General features: G+C 45.1%; 1 protein-coding gene across 1 annotated transcript in view; it reads right to left on the bottom strand.

The window, feature by feature from the left end:
• Nucleotides 1-1,579: 1,579 nt before the first annotated feature.
• Nucleotides 1,580-21,630, bottom strand: part of SHISA2 (shisa family member 2) — a 33,443-nt gene continuing 13,392 nt past the window's right edge. Inside the window, exon 2 of the mRNA XM_056561780.1 lies at nucleotides 1,580-2,676. Within this exon, the coding sequence (XP_056417755.1) occupies nucleotides 2,123-2,676 (554 nt within the window). The 3' untranslated portion in view covers nucleotides 1,580-2,122. The remainder of the gene's footprint in view (nucleotides 2,677-21,630) is intronic.

Here is a 21,630-nt window from a genome sequence, read left to right as displayed (position 1 = left end):
CTGACATGGACAGAGGTGTCAGCAGAGAGCACTGTGGTCAGACAGAAAAGAAATTCAAAAAGAAAAGAACTTCCTGTGGAGCATACAGCAGCTGATAAGTACTGGAAGGATTAAGATTTTTTTTATTGAAGTCATTTACAAATTTGTTTTACTTTCGGGCACCAGTTGATTTAACCTTTTAACCAGTTACATAACCCCTTTAACTCGGATTATGTTACCAACCTGGGCACTAGGTAAAGTTCTCGAGTCTGAAGGCCTTGTAAAAATACTCAACTAGTGCACTTCTAATTAGAGGACTACAAAAATAATCTGTATGGTTGGGCCTTTGACTAAAGTGGGAGAGGACTGGCTGACACATGAGACCCCATCCTTAGAAGATGAGGGTTATTTGCCTTTGCAGGTCAGACTATCTAGACCTCCAGACAGGACATGCTTCATCCATAAGTGAAGGGGCCTAAATTAAATCTCCCTAATGCAAAATCTGTGACAGCCCCCCACCTACTATGTAACATTAAGAATACTGGGGTCTACTTATGCTCCCCTATGGCTACACCCCCGAAGTGCTCCACAGTAACAGATTCTCTTCAAAGTAAATGGCACGTCTATTGAAACTATAGCCATGGCTTGTATCACATTTATTTCCTTTTACCCTTAATTATAAAAATTAATACATTTATATATTTTTCTTTTTTTTTTATTCAGGCCTGAAATGGGTCATTGCACTTGTCTTAAAGGGAATCTGTTCGCGCTTGGACATGATATAGCTCAGTGTTTCCCAACTAGGGTGCCTACGGCTGTTGCAAAAGTACAACTCCCAGCATGCCCGGACAGCCAACGGCTGTCCGGGCATGCTGGGAGTTGTAGTTTTGCAACAGCTGGAGGCACCCTGGTTGGGAAACACTGATATAGCTGCTTGTACAACAGTGAAAAATACCTTTGTGGTACTAGATGTGTTGTCAAAACAGAGAAAATTGCATTTTATATAATCTATGAAGGGTCAAAGAGGCGTTCACCAGCTGCGTCAGCCTCGGCCTGGCACGCCTCACCGCTCCCTCCCTTCCCTCCTTGATCAATATTCATTGCTCAGCCTCCTGCGGCGAGCACCACATCCAAGTCTTGCACCTGCACTGCAGATTCCAACGCTGTCAAACTCACCGCTGCGTGCCGCCTTTTGAATCAATGGCGCAAAACTTGGTTGAGGAGCTTAGTGCAGGAGTCATACATATTAATCAAGGAAAGAGAGGGAGGGGGAGGGAGCAGTGAGGTGTGCCAGACCGCAGCACTGATGCGGTTGGCAAATGCCCCTTTGATTCTTCGTAGAAGACATAAAGTCCCATTTTCATTATATTGACTAGAGATGAGCGAACTTACAGTAAATTTGATTCGTCACGAACTTCTCGGCTTGGCAGTTGATGCCTTATCCTGCGTAAATTGGTTCAGCCTTCAGGTGCTCCGGTGGGCTGGAAAAGGTGGATACAGTCCTAGGAAAGAGTCTCCTATGACTGTATCCACCTTTTCCAGCCCACTGGAGCACCTGAAAGCTGAACTCATTTATGCAGGAAAAGTCATCAACTGCCGAGCCGAGAAGTTTGTGACGAATCGAATTTACTGTAAGTTCGCTCACCTCTAATATTGACAACACAGACAGCTACTACAAAGGTATAATTCACTTTATTGCACGAGCAGCCACATGACACTGTCAGTAGGTCGGATCATGACCAAGCGCTGACCGATTCCCTTGATTGTCTGAATGATTGTCTTTTTGCTATAAATATTAACATGTTAATTTCACCTTATTTTATACACTTCAAATAAAATAAAAAATATTCCCCGTACCTGCTATACCAGAATATACTAAACCTGCTCCCTGCTGAAGCTACACAATGCGGTTCAGCAGAAAGCAGGTTATTGGCTCAGGCAATTTAATGTAATACGCTTCCCCTTGAAAAATAAAATAAAAAGCATATGCACAACTTTAAAAAAAAAACAAAAAAAAAAACTTTAGTCACCATCATGCATTTTACAATAATCTTGAGTGTCTCTCTCCCGACCTAAGTAGTCTGTAAGCCCTGTAAAATGCATCATTCCCCACAGAGTCCATTTTTGTGACCTATGGCTCCTCTTAAACAGTCACTGCCGGGTACATCATCTGTTCGGGGTTACTGTGAGGGTACGGGGATTGCATGTGTCTGTAGCCACCTTGAAGTCCATCTAAAAAAGGTGGCACTGGGGTCATGGGGACAGAGTCATGAGGTACAGCATATCCTACAAACTGAGGGTGAAGATATTGTCCTTGGTGCGGGACCATTTGGGTCGCTTGTTGACAGTTTAACACTGAGTAGTTGGTGGGCATGTTCACATACACGTTGTTCATGGCTCCTTCGGGCAGACAGCAGTTGGTTTGGGATCGAGTTGGAGGAGCCCTTGCCCCTGAATTGGCACTTGAGCTGGAGCTGGTGGCTGTGCTGGACTGCCGAGAAGAAGAGCCACGTGAGGTGCTGGCGCTTGATATCATAGGGATAGTTTCCATAAGGCGATTGTTTCCTGGAGCTCTGCTCTGCTGGGGTTCCTGCTTCGGCCTCAGGCAGCGACAACAACAAATGGCGACCAAGGAGCCCAAGATGATAAACGCCACGAATACTGATCCAACAATCAGGAATGGAACGTAGATGGGAACTGGAAGAAAAACACAACAGGTTTAGAGTAAAGAATCAAAATGTTTTTTTTGCAACAATAAGTGTGAGTGGTCAGGGTCCCAAAAACAGGGGAATCTGGCTGCTTCCATACCTCCGCTACATTCACTGGGCATAGGTGGCCACACATCTGTTTGGGATTGGGTACCACTAATCATGGGACTGGGTCACAGTAATCGGACCACCACCAAACATTATTATTCAGAAAACCTCTTAACATAATGAGCCTCATTTACTAAGGCTTTTCTGAGTAGATTTTGTATTGTTTTTGAGTCACATGCGTTGTGTGCCACCAGAATTTCCTACAAAAAATGTAAAAAAAAAAAACCCTACTTACTCTCCACTTTATTCAGAATTATGAATTATAACTTAAAGGGGTACTCTGCCCCTAGACATCTTATCCCATATCCAAGGGATAGGGCATAAGATGTGTGATTGCGGGAGTCCCGCCGCTGGGGACCCCTGCAATCTCGGCTGTGGCACCCCAGACATTCGGTGCATGGAGCAAACTTTGCTCCGTACCGGATGACTGGCGATGCGGGGCGGAGGCTCAAGATGCCCCGCTCATGAGGTCACGGCCATGACCCCTCAATGCAAGTCTTTGGGGGGGGGTTTAGGGGGTATGGCCATGACGTCATGAGCGGGGTGCGGCCGTGACATCACGAGCCTTCGACGCTGAACCCTATGCTCTAAACGAATGCCGGGTGCAGCACAGAGATCGCGGGGGTCCCCTAGGGGCAGAGTACCCCTTTAATGACATACTCCAGTTTAGAAATATATCCTGGTTACTGAGGGGGTTAAATTTCTCTTTGAGGTGTGTGGACATCTATAGGCCAAGCATTGTTCTACTGGAAAAAAAAATATGCAAGGTATTTCTCCTTCAGAAGGAAGAGCTTTGTCTCTGGTGCCACCATGAACATGACATGAAACATGACTGAGGATTATTAGCCAAGCTAAACGGCAACTCTACCTTCCGGAGGAGATTGTGGCTTGCCTAATATTCCACAAGTTTCTCTCTTCCTTCGGGAGGGGGACCAGCTACTAAACAATGGAGAAGATTTATCAAGACCTGTCCAGATGAAAAGTTGCCGAGTTGCCCATAGCAACCAATCAGATTGCTTCTTTCATTTTTGACAAGGTTTCTGCAAAATGAAAGAAGCGATCTGATTGGTTGCTATGGGCAACTCAGCAACTTTTCATCTGGACATGTCTTGATAAATCTTCTCCATTGTGCTTAGACCTGACAACAAGCGAGCAAGGGAAAGATCCTATGATACATGGTCTTCAGTGATGTGACCAATGACAAGATGGTAGAAGCATTGGACATATGTTACTTATCTTGTGAGTAAATACAATCTCAGTACGAATGGCTGCACTAAATAAGCCACAAGAAATAGTTATTAAATATACATAATGAACGAAGCACTGACTGTAATCGCAGCTAACATCTGCTCAGTCCATATAAATTGGTGTGGGAATGTGGCTACTCGGGGTGAGAGATAACAGCGGCACCTGGGCCCGGGTCTCTGAGGGGACTCACAAGCCCTTCTGCTACATGAGGCTGCAGAATCATAAATGGCCATGGTAGGTGGGGGCCTTGGTAGGTGGGGGCCATGGTAGGTGGGGGCCATGGTAGGTGGGGGCCTTGGTACACTGTGTATAGAGGTCAGATGCTTCCATTTTTACGTGAAGCTGGGCTGAAGCTTCTTTTGGTGGAAAACAGATTAAAAATGTAAATATTTGTGGCACTAATGGTCCCGTTCATTTGTCTGTATGGAGAAAGCACTGGGGTTAAATACTGTGTGGGAGCCCAACAGGGGGGTCACCATGGTGGTCTGGGCCAAAAGGGGAAGATGACATGGAATTTATGACATAGAGAGGTGTGTACAGCATGTGCCGTATTTTCACTCTTCACGAAAATATCTAAATCAAGGGTGAATGTATTAGGCTTAGTTCACACTGTCATTTCTGGGAAGAATTTCTGCCAGAGATCAAGTCGGCGGCACTAGGACCGCGCGGACTGCATTGCTGTCCCCATAGATGTCAATGCATTTCTGAGCAGATCTTCCAAAAGATCCACCCAGAAATGCATTGCCGTCTATGGGGACGGCAATGCAGTCCGTGCGGTCTTAGTGCCACTGGCTAAATCTCTGGCAGAAATTCTGCCCAGAAATTCCGTAGTGTGAAGTTAGCCTTATAGACTAAGGTACCTCAGGAGACTGGAGGGGATCTATGCAGGACCTCCTTATCCTCCTGACCGAAAAGGGAGGGGATTGGGACCATGAAAGGAGATGGAAATTACATCCAGGCCTTTTATTACTGGCTGACATTATATCATTGTCCAGGTTAAATCCTCCCTATAGGTCCCCTCTCTTCTGGGTTTTATCACTTATCTTCAGAGAATTTTAACAATCTGATGCTAAATTAGTATAATAGCATCTTCTTTAAGTTCCAGAATGACTGGAATCCATTAGACAACCAATATGTAGCAACAAAATGTAAACGTGTATGGGCCTAAGGTTTTAGCTTAAAGGGGTACTCCAGTGGAAAAAAAAAAATTCTAATCAACTGGTGCCAGAAAGTTAAACAGATTTGTAAATTACTTCAATTTAAAATGTTTTCTCTTTTCAGTACTTATCAGCTGCTGTATGCTCCAAAGGAAGTTGTGTAGTTCTTTTCTGTCTGACCACAGTGCTCTCTGCTGACACCTCTGTCCATGTCAGGAACTGTCCAGAGCAGGAGAGGTTTTCTATGGGGATTTGCTCCTGCTCTGGACAGTTCCTGACATAGACTGAGGTGTCAGCAGAGAGCACTATGGTCAGACTTGAAAGAACTACACAACTTCCTCTGTAGTATACAGCAGTTGAAAAATACTGGAAGAATTAAGATTTTAAAATAGAAATAATTTACAAATCTGTTTAACTTTCTGGCACCAGTTGATTTGATAATATTTGTTTTCCACCGGAGTACCCCTTTAAAGGGGTATTCTCATCTAGACATTTATGGTATATCCACAGGATATGCCATAAATGTCTAATATATGCAGGTCCCACAACTATATTATGATCGAGGGTCCCCCGACCCCTTCCAGCTTGCTTTCGGCTTCTCAACCACCCACAGGTGGGACCAGCATCTGTTAGGTATATTTAGAATATCCTGGGGATATACCATAAATGTCCAAATAGCAGTACCCCTATAAGGCCATGTTCAAGCGCCGGAAAATGTGCGAAATGTCCGCCTGGAAAACATGGACGAACATTCGGCACATTTGCTTGTAAACCTGTTAATTTTTTCTGTGGATACCGGAATATGGATTTCTGCAGAAGATGTTTCTGTCACGGAAATCCTGCCATGTGCGAGGTGCAGCAGAATCCCATTAAAAGCAATGATACTCTGTTGCGGCGGGATTTCCGTACAGAATTTTTTCAGAGGATTTCGCTTGGAAATTCTGCAGTGTGAACATGGCCTAAGGGTTCATGAACATGCCAAACCCTGGAGCGTGGGCCCTGTATGGCGACATCCAGTCTCCCTATGCAAATGAATGGGCCTGATGGCACTTTTTATGGTCCACCATAGGGTTCCTCACAGTATTCTCCCCTAGAGGCAATGCTTCTAGGACAGATCAGCTCATAGGCCCAACGTATAGGCCCTTATGGGGGAGATTTATCAAAACCTGTGTAAAGGAAATGTTGCCCAGTTGCCCATAGCAACCAATCAGCTCGCTTCTTTCATTTTTAACAAGGCCTCTGCAAAATGAAAGCTGCAATCTGATTGGTTGCTATGGGCAACTTTGCAACTTTCCTTTGCACAGGTTTTGATAAATCTCCCCCAATTATGTCTATAATTACTACGGATCCGTGATACTATGTACATTAGGATTTGTTTTGGGGGTACTATATTTGCCATGCACCTATTAAATATATTGGATCCTATAAACCTTTTATCAAAAATAATGACCCCCTATGGGAAGCTTTACCAATCTAAAGAAACCTACTATTATCTATCTATATAAGTATAATAGATATATATGCTCTGCTTACATAGTAAATCACTGCTTTCGTTCGTCTCGCAGTTACTAGTAATTGTGGAGGGCCATGAGGTAAATGCAGCCTGCGGAACCAGAGGCGTAATTATAGGATTAGGGGATTGGGTACATTAGATGGTGGGATCATTTCACTAAGTGAACCGTGTCCTTCATTAAAAAGTCCCCACAGGAAAGGCAAGTAACAGGAAGGAGAATGGCTACCAAGAAAATCATACCAAACACCAGGAATGTGAAACCTGTGTGTGTTGTAAGACTACAACTCCCAGCATGCCCTAATTGACTCATTAGTAGCCGTATCGGTGTTTTCCAACCAGTGTGCCTCCAGCTGTTGTAAAACTACAACTGCCAGCATGCCCGGACAGCCTTCGGCTGTCCGGGCATGCTGACAGTTGTAGTTTTGCAACAGCTGGAGGCGCACCAGTTGGGAAACATTCCTGTAGCTTCTATACAGCACAAGTAAGTATGAGGCAAAATCTATATAACTAGTACACAGTGGTCTGCAGCAGTGTACTCCCAACTTGTTGCTGTCAGGCCATGCTGGGAGTTGTAGTTTCACGAAATCTATAGAGGCACGCTGCAGATCACTGCAGGTCTGGCTGTCTTCTCCACCTAATGCCATCTGACAGCAGGGGGATTTATTTTAGAAAAATTACCCAGACATCTGCTTTCCTCTGCCTATGGAATTAGGCTCCATATATATTAGTATTTAATATTACACCATGTATTTTAATCCCTATAATACTCCATTCGGGATGTGCATAGAATAACAGGCTCAAACTAAAATCACTTCCACAATTCTCTACTTTTCCAGCCAATGTTTTGTGGGAGCACGTGTGTGTTCAGGAGCTTTATATGGGGGGATGTGAATAATTATAAGCAATGGAGATAGATACAAAGAGTGATACAGATAGATAGATAAATAGATATACAGCAACAGAAGAATGCAGCAGCACACTGCCAGCACAAAGATATAGATGAAACATGAATATGCAGTTAAAACATGGAGAGCTATACAGCTATGGTGTGATAGATGCAAATATGAAACTATGAAATAGTGAGGCACTTAGCTCGCAAATTTGTCTCCGCCGGCGGTCAAATAGCTTGGACCGTCCCACCGCGATAAGGTGGCCTCATTGGGACGGACCCTACACTGTGAATATGCCTCTGTGTGAACAGTTCAGTAAGCATGGCAGGGTCTGGAACATCCAAGACACCTTATATACACACCTGATAGAGGTGAGTGGGGTGCAAGGCCGTCCCATGAGGCCACCTTATCGCGGTGGGACGGTCCAAGCTATTTGACCGCCGGCGGAGACAAATTTGCGAGCTAAGTGCCTCACTATTTCATAGTTTCACATTTGCATCTATTACACCATAGCTGTATAGCTCTCCATGTTTTAACTGCATATTCATGTTTCATCTATATCCTTGTGCTGGCAGTGTGCTGCTGCATTCTTCTGTTGCTGTATATCTAGCCTAGTAGCGTACACCTGTAGGCCAGGTCCATATAATAGTTTGGTATCAACTAAAGTGCTGGCTGACTTATTCTTTGTCTAGATAAATAGATAGATAGATGATAGATAGATACAGAGAGTGATACAGATAGATAGGGAGATAGATAGATATGAGATAGATAGATAGATATGAGATAGATAGATAGATATGAGATAGATAGATAGATAGATAGATAGATAGATAGATAGATATGAGATAGATAGATAGATATGAGATAGATAGATAGATATGAGATAGATAGATAGATATGAGATAGATAGATAGATATGAGATAGATAGATAGATAGATAGATAGATATGAGATAGATAGATTATACAGTCATGGCGTAAATGTTGGCACCCCTGAACCTTTTCAAGAAAATGAAGTATATCTCACAGAAAAGGATTGCAGTGACACATGTTTTGCTATACACATGTTTATTCCCTTTGTGTGTATTGGAACTAAACCATAAAAGGGAGGAAAAAAAGAAAATTGGACATAATGTCACACCAAACTCCAAAAATGGGATGGACAAAATTATTGGCACCCTTTCAAAATTGTGGAAAAATAAGATTGTTTCAAGCATGTGATGCTCCTTTTAACTCACCTGGGATAAGCAGCCCCAAACAAGTTCCAAAGATATTCAACCTGTCCTGCAGGCTCAGGGAGCATCAGTGTCAGCGCAAACTATCCGTCGGCATTTAACCCCTTAAGGACTCAGGGTTTTTCCGTTTTTGCACTTTCGTTTTTTCCTCCTTACCTTTTAAAAATCATAACCTTTTCAATTTTCCACCTAAAAATCCATATTATGGCTTATTTTTTGCGTCACCAATTCTACTTTGCAGTGACATTAGTCAATTTACCCAAAAATGCACGGCGAAACAGAAAAAAAAATCATTGTGCGACAAAATCGAAAAAAAACGCCATTTTGTAACTTTTGGGGGCTTTCGTTTCTACGCAGTGCATATTTCGGTAAAAATGACACCTTATCATTATTCTGTAGGTCCATACAGTTAAAATGATACCCTACTTATATAGGTTTGATTTTGTCGCACTTCTGGAAAAAATCATAACTACATGCAGGAAAATGTATACGTTTAAAAATGTCATCTTCTGACCCCTATAACTTTTTTATTTTTCCACGTATGGGGTGGTATGAGGACTAATTTTTTGCGCCGTGATCTGAAGTTTTTATCGGTATGATTTTTGCTTTGATCGGACTTTTTGATCACTTTTTATTCATTTTTTAATGGTATAAAAAGTGACCAAAATACGCTTTTTTGGACTTTGGAATTTTTTTGCGCATACGCCATTGACCGTACGGCTTAATTAATGATATATTTTTATAGTTCGGACATTTACGCACGCGGCGATACCACATATGTTTATTTTTTATTTTTTTTACACTGTTTTATTTTTTTTATGGGAAAAGGGGGGTGATTCAAACTTTTATTAGGGAAGGGGTTAAATTTTTTTAAATTTTTTTTTGCAGTGTTATAGGTCCCATAGGGACCTATAACACTGCACACACTGATCTCCTATGCTGATCACTGGCGTGCTTTAACACGCCTGTGATCAGCATTATCGGCGCTTGACTGCTCCTGCCTGGATCTCAGGCACGGAGCAGTCATTCGTCGATCGGACACCGGGGAGGCAGGTAAGAGCCCTCCCGGTGTCCGATCAGCTGTTCGGGACGCCGTGATTTCACCGCGGCGTTCCCGAACAGCCCGACTGAGCAGCCAGGTTACTTTCACTTTCACTTTAGAAGCGGCGGTCAGCTTTGACCGCCGCTTCTAAAGGGTTAATACCGCACATCGCCGCGATCGGCGATGTGTGGTATTAGCCGCGGGTCCCGGCCGTTGATTACCGCCGGGACCGGCGCGATATGATGCGGGATCGCTGCGCGATCCCGCTTCATATCGCGGGAGCCGGCGCAGGACGTAAATATATGTCCTGCGTCGTTAAGGGGTTAAATGAAATGAAATGCTATGGCAAGAGACCAAGGAGGACCCCACTGGTGACACAGAGACATAAAAAAGCAAGACTACACTTTGCCAAAATGAACTTGAGTAAGCCAAAAATCCTTCTGGGAAAACGTCTTGTGGACAGATGAGACCAAGATAGAGCTTTATGGCAAAGCACATCATTCTACTGTTTACTGAAAACTGAATGAGGCCTACAAAGAAAAGAACACAGTACCTACAGTGAAATATGGTGGAGGTTCAATGAAGTTTTGGGGTTGTTTTGCCGCCTCTGGCACGGGGTGCCTTGAATGTGTGCAAGGCATCATGAGTGAGGAGCTTATTGATGGTTATAGGAAGCCACTGATTTCTGTTATTTTTTCCAAAGGGTGTGCAACCAAATATTAAGTTAAGGGTGCCAATAATTTTGTCCAGACCATTTTTGGAGTTTGGTGTGACGTTATGTTCAATTAGCTTTTTTTCCTACCTTTTTTGGTTTAGTTCCAATACACACAAAGGGAATAAACATGTGAATAGCAAAAAATGTGTTACTGCAATCCTTTTGTGTGAGAAATACTTCATTTTCTTGAAAAATTTCAGGGGTGCCAACAATTACGGCCATGACTGTAGATAAATAGATAGATGATAGATAGATAGATATGAGATAGATATGAGATAGATAAATAGATAGATAGATAGATAGATAGGAGATGATAGAATGTGGCGCCGACATATGCAAATATTTTTGTGGCTGGTCTTGAGGAAAACCTGTTCTATGTTTCCCACCACTTTAGCCATGTGCTGGGGCGGTGGAGATATATTGATGACATCTTTCTTGCATGGTCAGGTACCCAAGACCAGATACATGGCTTCCACTTTTACCAAAACTCTATCAATCCAAACATCTCTTTCACCCTAACATCCTCTTGTAAGAGTGTAGAATTCTTGGACACGATGGTACAGATCAGTGGTAATTGTCTCACCACAAATCTATACACAAAGGCCACTGACTGTAACTCAATTTTAAAGTACGATAGCAGCCACCCGAAACCCACCATACAATCCCTTCCAGTCACTCAGATGCTAAGGGCCAAAAAAATCATCAGTACACCCAATTATGTGGAACCAGCACTTGAAAAAAATGGCAAAAAGCTTCATTCAAAAGAGGGATCCAACTAAGCTAATTTTACAAATGTAAAGCGCAAGCTATGTCAACTAAAAGACAGGACCTCTTACATTCCCCTAACAAAGAGAAATCTTCATCACAGAGGATAGCGTTTGTTTCCACTTACTCTACAAAGTGGCTAACATTTTGAGAAAGTATTGAGGAATCCTTAGTAAAGAATATCCCAAAGTGGGTGAATTTCATACTCCCTCATTGATGGCATATAGACGGCCTAAGAATTTGAAAGACCAGTTAGTGAAGGCTGATGTGTCCATAAAAAACGCACAGAAAACTTCCTATCTGTTGGCAACACTGGCTCTTACCCCTGCAGATTATGTGTGAATTGCACCTATATGGAGAAGGGAAAGTACTTCCGCCATCTGGAGACAGGTGTAGAGTATAAAATCCCTTTCTACCTTACTTGCACAAGTGATTATGTCATCTACATACTTTGGTGCCCATGCCACAAACTATATGTGGGTGAGACTACCTGCGATTTCAAAATGTGCATAAACCATCACCGTTACACAATACGCAAACAAAGGCAGGATCTCCCACTACCAAGGCATTTCTCTGAGGCTGGACACAGCGAAAGGGACCTCCGATTTATGCTTGTGGACCATGTCCTTCCATTAAAAAGAGGAGACAGGATCAGTATTTTAAGGGTATGTTCACACTACAGAGTGTGAACGGAATCTCCGCTCACTGGCAGCCTGGTAGCCGGCGGAAGGACCACGCCATCACCATTGACGGCTATGCAGTGCTTGCGGATTTCCGAGCAAAGAATGAACATGCTCTTTCTTTGCGCGGAACAATTTCAGCAGAATTTGGCAGAATTGTCCGCCGCTGAAATTCCGCAGTGTGAATGGGTCTCGCGGAGACCCATTCACACTTAATGTTAAGTTTACACCGCGTAATTCTGCCCGCGGGAATTCCGTAGTGTAGACATACCCTAAAGAGGAAATAATTAAGCTGGATTTTCAAACTTCAGTCCTTGAAACCGAGAGACCTCAACGTAGACTTCAAGGTTACACATGACATTTGTAATGCCTGATATGTATATATATAAGTTCTGCCCGATTTGTGTTTTTGTTCATTTATATATTATTTATATTTTTATTTTGCTGGAGAGATCCCCGACTACCATTTGAAATGGATAACGAATTATGTAGATCCAGATGAGCACAGCGTAGAAGCAATCATTTCTTTTTTCTTTATTTATTTCTATTTATACTTTTATTTTTCAATTTTGATATCCATGGATGCTGATCCAAAAGGCTCAACACTGCAACAGTTTTTATGCAGCACGTACTTCCATATCAGGGACTTGTACCCATCTAGGTTCATCACCCCTCTGTTGTGGAGGATGGATGGCCAGGATTGTTATACCCTAGTGCTAATCCCGAAAAGCTAAGGAAAGACACTTAGGGTTTGGTACTCTAAGTCCGCTGGGAAGAGGTGTTAGGTATACATATATGCACATTGGCATTTAATAGCCCAGGTTCCAGCACTAAAGATGGCACCGCTGCCACCCAGGACAGTACATAAGCGCGCATCACAAGAATGGATTGCACTCACTAAGGGTATGTGCACACTGAGGAATTGGAGAGGAATTTACTTGAGTAAGGCTGGGTTCACACTACGTTTTTGCCATACTGTTTTCAATCCGTTTTTCTAAAGAAAACCGTATGGCAAAAAAACGGATGGAACAGTAAGGGAAAAAGTAAGTATACTGTTTTTAAAAGTGCATACAGTTCCGTCAGTTTTTATAGAAAAAAAAACCATACGTTTTAGAAAATTTTGTCCATTTTTAATGGGAGGGGTCTTGGGTGGGGACTTTAGGATTCAAATGCGCATGTGCAAAGTAAAAACGTATACGTTTTTCCCATATGGAACCGTATACGTGTGTGTTTCTCATTGACGTCCATGTTAAAAAAACGTATGCGGTTGCAGTACGGTTTTTAAACCAGAGTCAAGACCGTAGTTGACCACGATTTTGTCTCCGGTTTAAAAACCGTGCTGCAACCGCATACGTTTTTTTAACATGGACGTCAATGGGTAACGCACATGTATACGGTTCCATACGGGAAAAACGTATACGTTTTTACTTTGCACATGCGCATTTGAATCCTAAAGTCCCCACCCAAGACCCCTCCCATTAAAAATGGACAAAATTTTCAAAAACTTATGTTTTTTTTTTTCTATAAAAACTGACGGAACTGTATGCACTTTTAAAAACAGTATACTGTTTAAAAATGCATACGGTTTACTTTTTTCCATACTGTTCCATCCGTTTTTTTGCCATACGGTTTTCTTTAGAAAAACGGATTGAAAACAGTATGGCAAAAACGTGATGTGAACCCAGCCTAATTCCGCTCGCTTATTCCTCTCCAATTCAGTCAGCAATGAAAAACCCAATAGAGTTTTACTGTATTTCCGCTCCTCAGTTCACACTGAGGCTCAGTTCACACTGAGGAATTTCCGCAAGCGGAATTCCGTCGCTGAATTCTTTTCCGCATGAAGAGTGAACATGTTCTTGTTACGCCGAGCGCTCCGGGTCCCCGCTCCTCCCCGGAGCGCTCGCTTCACCTCCTCCGCTGCAGCGCCCCGGTCACGTCCTCTGACCCGGGGCGCTGCGATCCTGCTGCTAGCCGGGATGCGATTCGCGATGCGGGTAGCGCCCGCTCGCGATGCGCACCCCGGCTCTCCTACCTGACTCGCTCCCCGTCTGTTCTGTCCCGGCGCGCGCGGCCCCGCTCCCTAGGGCGCGCGCGCGCCGGGTCTCTGCGATTTAAAGGGCCACTGCGCCGCTGATTGGCGCAGTGGTTCCAATTAGAGTTATCACCTGTGCACTCCCTATATTACCTCACTTCCCTTGCACTCCCTTGCCGGATCTTGTTGCCTTAGTGCCAGTGAAAGCGTTCCTTGTGTGTCCCTTGCCAGTGTTTCCAGACCTTCTGCCGTTGCCCCTGACTACGATCCTTGCTGCCTGCCCCGACCTTCTGCTACGTCCGACCTTGCTTCTGCCTACTCCCTTGTACCGCGCCTATCTTCAGCAGCCAGAGAGGTGAGCCGTTGCTAGTGGATACGACCTGGTCACTACCGCCGCAGCAAGACCATCCCGCTTTGCGGCGGGCTCTGGTGAAAACCAGTAGTGGCTTAGAACCGGTCCACTAGCACGGTCCACGCCAATCCCTCTCTGGCACAGAGGGTCCACTACCTGCCAGCCGGCATCGTGACAGTAGATCCGGCCATGGATCCCGCTGAAGTTCCTCTGCCAGTTGTCGCTGACCTCACCACGGTGGTCGCCCAGCAGTCACAACAGATTGCGCAACAAGGCCAACAGCTGTCTCAACTGACCGTTATGCTACAACAGTTGCTACCACAGCTTCAGCAGTCATCTCCTCCGCCAGCTCCTGCACCTCCTCCGCAGCGAGTGGCCGCTCCTGGGATACGCTTATCCTTGCCGGATAAGTTTGATGGGGACTCTAAGTTTTGCCGTGGCTTCCTTTCCCAATGTTCCCTGCATCTGGAGATGATGTCGGACCTGTTTCCCACTGAAAGGTCTAAGGTGGCTTTCGTAGTCAGTCTTCTGTCCGGAAAAGCCCTGTCATGGGCCACACCGCTCTGGGACCGCAATGACCCCGTCACTGCCTCAGTACACTCCTTCTTCTCGGAAATCCGAAGTGTCTTTGAGGAACCTGCCCGAGCCTCTTCTGCTGAGACTGCCCTGTTGAACCTGGTCCAGGGTAATTCTTCCGTTGGCGAGTATGCCGTACAATTCCGTACACTTGCTTCAGAATTGTCCTGGAATAATGAGGCCCTCTGCGCGACCTTCAAAAAAGGCCTATCCAGCAACATTAAAGATGTTCTGGCCGCACGAGAAATTCCTGCTAATCTACATGAACTTATTCACCTAGCCACTCGCATTGACATGCGTTTTTCTGAAAGGCGTCTGGAACTCCGCCAAGATATGGACTCTGTTCGCACGAGGCGTTTCGTCTCCTCGGCTCCTCTCTCCTCTGGTCCCCTGCAATCTGTTCCTGTGCCTCCCGCCGTGGAGGCTATGCAGGTCGACCGGTCTCGCCTGACACCTCAAGAGAGGACACGACGCCGTATGGAGAACCTCTGCCTGTACTGTGCTAGTACCGAACACTTCCTGAGGGATTGTCCTATCCGTCCTCCCCGCCTGGAAAGACGTACGCTGACTCCGCACAAAGGTGAGACAGTCCTTGATGTCTACTCCGCTTCTCCACGTCTTACTGTGCCTGTGCGGATGTCTGCTTCTGCCTTCTCCTTCTCTACAGTGGCCTTCTTGGACTCTGGTTCTGCAGGAAATTTTATTTTGGCCTCCCTCGTCAACAGGTTCAACATCCCAGTGACCAGTCTCGCCAGACCCCTCTACATCAATTGTGTAAATAATGAAAGATTGGACTGTACCATACGTTTCCGCACGGAGCCCCTTCTTATGAGCATCGGATCTCATCATGAGAGGATTGAACTTTTGGTCCTCCCCAATTGCACCTCGGAGATTCTCCTTGGACTTCCCTGGCTTCAACTTCATTCCCCAACCCTGGATTGGTCCACTGGGGAGATCAAGAGTTGGGGGTCCTCTTGTTCCAAGAACTGTCTAAAACCGGTTCCCAGTAACCCTTGCCGTAACTCTGTGGTTCCTCCAGTAACCGGTCTCCCCAAGGCCTATATGGACTTCGCGGATGTTTTCTGCAAAAAACAAGCTGAGACTCTACCTCCTCACAGGCCTTATGATTGCCCTATCGACCTCCTCCCGGGTACTACTCCACCCCGGGGCAGAATTTATCCTCTCTCTGCCCCAGAGACTCTTGCCATGTCCGAATACGTCCAGGAGAATCTAAAAAGGGGCTTTATCCGTAAATCCTCCTCTCCTGCCGGAGCCGGATTTTTCTTTGTCTCCAAAAAAGATGGCTCCCTACGTCCTTGCATTGACTACCGCGGTCTTAATAAAATCACGGTTAAGAACCGCTACCCCTTACCCCTCATCTCTGAACTCTTTGATCGCCTCCAAGGTGCCCACATCTTCACTAAATTGGACTTAAGAGGCGCCTATAACCTCATCCGCATCAGAGAGGGGGACGAGTGGAAAACGGCATTTAACACCAGAGATGGACACTTTGAGTATCTGGTCATGCCCTTTGGACTGTGCAATGCCCCTGCCGTCTTCCAAGACTTTGTCAATGAAATTTTTCGTGATCTATTATACTCCTGTGTTGTGGTATATCTGGACGATATCCTAATTTTTTCTGCCAATCTAGAGGAACACCGCCGGCATGTCCGTATGGTTCTTCAGAGACTTCGTGACAACCAACTCTATGCCAAAATTGAGAAATGTCTGTTTGAATGCCAATCTCTTCCTTTTCTAGGATATTTGGTCTCTGGCCAGGGACTACAGATGGATCCAGACAAACTCTCTGCCGTCTTAAATTGGCCACGCCCCTCCGGACTCCGTGCTATCCAACGCTTTTTGGGGTTCGCCAATTATTACAGGCAATTTATTCCACATTTTTCTACCATTGTGGCTCCTATCGTGGCTTTAACCAAGAAAAATGCTGATCCCAAGTCCTGGCCTCCTCAAGCAGAAGACTCCTTTAAACAACTCAAGTCTGCCTTTTCTTCGGCTCCCGTGCTCTCCAGACCTGACCCTTCCAAACCCTTCCTATTGGAGGTTGATGCCTCCTCAGTAGGAGCTGGAGCTGTTCTTCTACAAAAAAATCCTTCCGGGCATGCTGTCACTTGTGGTTTTTTCTCTAGGACCTTCTCTCCAGCGGAGAGGAACTACTCCATCGGGGATCGAGAACTTCTAGCCATTAAATTAGCACTTGAGGAATGGAGGCATCTGCTGGAGGGATCAAGATTTCCTGTTATTATCTACACCGACCACAAGAACCTCTCCTACCTCCAGTCGGCCCAACGGCTGAATCCTCGCCAGGCCCGGTGGTCTCTGTTCTTTGCCCGATTTAATTTTGAGATTCACTTTCGTCCTGCCGATAAGAACATTAGAGCCGATGCTCTCTCTCGTTCCTCGGATGCCTCAGAAGTTGATCTCCCTCCGCAACACATCATTCCACCTGACTGCCTGATCTCCACTTCTCCTGCCTCCATCAGACAGACTCCTCCAGGAAAGACCTTTGTTTCTCCACGCCAACGCCTCGGAATCCTCAAATGGGGTCACTCCTCCCATCTCGCAGGTCATGTGGGCATCAAGAAATCTGTGCAACTCATCTCCCGCTTCTATTGGTGGCCAACTCTGGAGACGGATGTTGGGGACTTTGTGCGAGCCTGCACTATCTGTGCCCGGGATAAGACTCCTCGCCAGAAGCCCGCTGGTTTTCTTCATCCTCTGCCTGTCCCCGAACAGCCTTGGTCTCAGATTGGTATGGATTTTATTACTGATTTACCCCCTTCCCGTGGCAACACCGTTATTTGGGTGGTCGTTGATCGATTCTCCAAAATGGCACATTTCATTCCTCTTCCTGGTCTTCCTTCTGCGCCTCAGTTGGCTAAACAATTTTTTGTACACATTTTTCGTCTTCACGGGTTGCCTACGCAGATTGTCTCGGATAGAGGGGTCCAATTCGTGTCTAAATTCTGGAGAGCTCTCTGTAAACAACTCAAGATTAAATTAAATTTTTCCTCTGCATATCATCCCCAGTCCAATGGACAAGTAGAAAGAATTAACCAGATCCTGGGTGATTATTTGCGACATTTTGTTTCCTCCCGCCAGGATGACTGGGCAGATCTCCTTCCATGGGCCGAATTCTCGTATAACTTCAGGGTCTCTGAATCTTCCTCCAAATCCCCATTTTTCGTGGTGTACGGCCGTCACCCTCTTCCCCCCCTCCCTACCCCCTTGCCCTCTGGTCTGCCCGCTGTGGATGAAATTTCTCGTGACCTTTCCATTATATGGAGAGAGACCCAAAATTCTCTCTTACAGGCTTCTTCACGCATGAAGAGGTTCGCGGATAAGAAAAGAAGAGCTCCCCCCGTTTTTTCCCCTGGAGACAAGGTATGGCTCTCCGCTAAATATGTCCGCTTCCGTGTCCCTAGCTACAAGTTGGGACCACGCTATCTTGGTCCTTTCAAAATTCTGTGTCAAATTAATCCTGTCTCTTATAAACTTCTTCTTCCTCCTTCTCTTCGTATCCCTAATGCCTTTCACGTCTCTCTTCTCAAACCACTCATCCTCAACCGTTTTTCTCCCAAATCTGTTCCTCCCACTCCTGTTTCCGGCTCCTCGGACGTCTTCTCGGTCAAGGAGATTTTGGCTGCCAAAAAGGTCAGAGGAAAAAATTTTTTTTTAGTAGACTGGGAGGGTTGTGGTCCTGAAGAGAGATCCTGGGAACCTGAGGACAACATCCTTGACAAAAGTCTGCTCCTCAGGTTCTCAGGCTCCAAGAAGAGGGGGAGACCCAAGGGGGGGGGTACTGTTACGCCGAGCGCTCCGGGTCCCCGCTCCTCCCCGGAGCGCTCGCTTCACCTCCTCCGCTGCAGCGCCCCGGTCACGTCCTCTGACCCGGGGCGCTGCGATCCTGCTGCTAGCCGGGATGCGATTCGCGATGCGGGTAGCGCCCGCTCGCGATGCGCACCCCGGCTCTCCTACCTGACTCGCTCCCCGTCTGTTCTGTCCCGGCGCGCGCGGCCCCGCTCCCTAGGGCGCGCGCGCGCCGGGTCTCTGCGATTTAAAGGGCCACTGCGCCGCTGATTGGCGCAGTGGTTCCAATTAGAGTTATCACCTGTGCACTCCCTATATTACCTCACTTCCCTTGCACTCCCTTGCCGGATCTTGTTGCCTTAGTGCCAGTGAAAGCGTTCCTTGTGTGTCCCTTGCCAGTGTTTCCAGACCTTCTGCCGTTGCCCCTGACTACGATCCTTGCTGCCTGCCCCGACCTTCTGCTACGTCCGACCTTGCTTCTGCCTACTCCCTTGTACCGCGCCTATCTTCAGCAGCCAGAGAGGTGAGCCGTTGCTAGTGGATACGACCTGGTCACTACCGCCGCAGCAAGACCATCCCGCTTTGCGGCGGGCTCTGGTGAAAACCAGTAGTGGCTTAGAACCGGTCCACTAGCACGGTCCACGCCAATCCCTCTCTGGCACAGAGGGTCCACTACCTGCCAGCCGGCATCGTGACAGTTCTTTCTTCATGCCGAATCTGCGTCTTTGTCCCATAGAAATCCATGAAATTTTTTTATTTCAGCCCGACCCCGTTCAGCGCAAAAAAAAAAAAAAATTAGCTAAATTCTAATTGGTGGTTGTCGTCCAGCAAAAAAAAAAAAAAAAAACAGTTTAAATTTATATTTACATGCAGAATTCTACATGGAATTCCGCGCAGAAAAAAAAATAGAAATTTTTAAGTGAGAATTCCTCGCCAATTCCTCAGTGTGAACATACCCTAAAGATGACACAGAGTTCTACAATCAGCCAGTGAGCATGCGCGAGCATCCCGCGTCACTTCCGCCGGCTTCGGAAGCCTCCATTTACTTTTGTTTTGTGGTCTTTGCTATTCTCTGATTACTTGCTGCTCAACATGGGATCTAAGAGAACTCCACCTCCTGACCCGATCTGAAGGTATCGCCCACTACTGCTTTACTCCAGATGCACTGTATATGGGATTGTTGTAATTATTATATGCACGGTGTGGAGTTTCACATATTTTTATTTTACAGCAAGGTTGGTCTCCTTAAATGTATTCTGTATTGAGTACCGCTGCTGTACTCCTAGTCACTATGTTTGTTTACATATTATAATTAAGTTGACACCCAACAGAATGGGATGCCACTACTTAAACCTCTCACTTGTGTTGCTTGATGAAGGCCACGAGAGGTGTCCGAAACGTCGCTGTAACACTTTGGTGATTCAATAAAGCCACTATTTGATCACTACTATGGGAGTGCTGCCGTGTATCTATTTGCTGTATGAAGCGGGGCTCGTGACCAGAGCCTAACCACAGCCTGCACCCACCTTCTGCTCCACTTGCTAGATGTAGATAGATAGATATATAGATAGATATGAGATAGATAGATAGACAGATTTGAGATAGATAGATAGATAGATAGATATGAAGAAAAAGCAGGTGGAGCAGCACTCAATTAGGCGTGTTGTAGAGGGTGCAGGCTGTGGATGTGCCCTGGTCCTCGAGCCCCAATTAGATACAGCAAACAGGGAAACGCAGCAGCACTCCAGTGTAGTGAAAAATAGTGACTTTATTTATCACCAAAATACATTGCGACGTTTCAACCACCTCTCATGGCCGTCCTCCTCAAGCCTTGAGGACGGCCACGAGAGGTGGTTGAAACGTCGCAATGTATTTTGGTGATAAATAAAGTCACTATTTTTCACTACGCTGGAGTGCTGCTGCGTTTACCTGTTTGCTAGATATATAAGAGATAGATAGATATGGGATAGATAGATATGAGATAGACAGATAGATGGATAGATAGATAGATATGAGATAGATAGATGGATATGAGATAGATATGAGATAGATAGATAGATAGATAGATAGATAGATATGAGATAGATAGATGGATAGATAGATAGATAGATAGATATGAGATAGATAGATATGAGATAGACAGATAGATGGAGAGATGGATATGAGATAGATAGATATGAGATAGATAGATAGATATGAGATAGATAGATAGATGGATATGAGATAGATAGATATGAGATAGATAGATAGATAGATATGAGATAGATAGATAGATGGATATGAGATAGATAGATAGATATGAGATAGATAGATAGATATGAGATAGATAGATAGATGGATATGAGATAGATAGATATGAGATAGATAGATGGATAGATAGATAGATATGAGATAGATATGAGATAGATAGATATGACATAGATAGATTTGAGATCAATAAATTGATCTGATTGGTTGCTATGGGCACCACTATTCCTTTGCATATATTTTTTAAATCCTCCAGAATTTAAAGAGGTTGTCCAGTACTAGAAAAACTCCACTTTTATTTTTTTTTTGCTAAAACAGCACCACTCCTGTCCACAGGATGTGTCTGGTACTGCAGCTCAGCTCCATTAAAGTGAATGGGACCAAAAAGCATTGTTTTTCTAATACTGGACAACCCCTTTAAATATTAGAAGAGCTCAGTAGATTCCCTCTCTCTTAATGCACTTATAGGATATATGGCAAAGGGCTATCGGAGAAATCACCATGGGTTTTAGTCTTAGTAAATATGATAGTTTTCTGTTCTCTTCTAATCTTTGGA

The sequence above is a fragment of the Hyla sarda genome, chromosome 2 (genome assembly GCF_029499605.1).
Source record: "Hyla sarda isolate aHylSar1 chromosome 2, aHylSar1.hap1, whole genome shotgun sequence".
Taxonomy (NCBI): Eukaryota; Metazoa; Chordata; class Amphibia; order Anura; family Hylidae; genus Hyla; species Hyla sarda.
The sequence above is the reverse complement of the archived record's forward strand: the minus strand, read 5'-3'. Positions and strand labels throughout refer to the sequence as shown.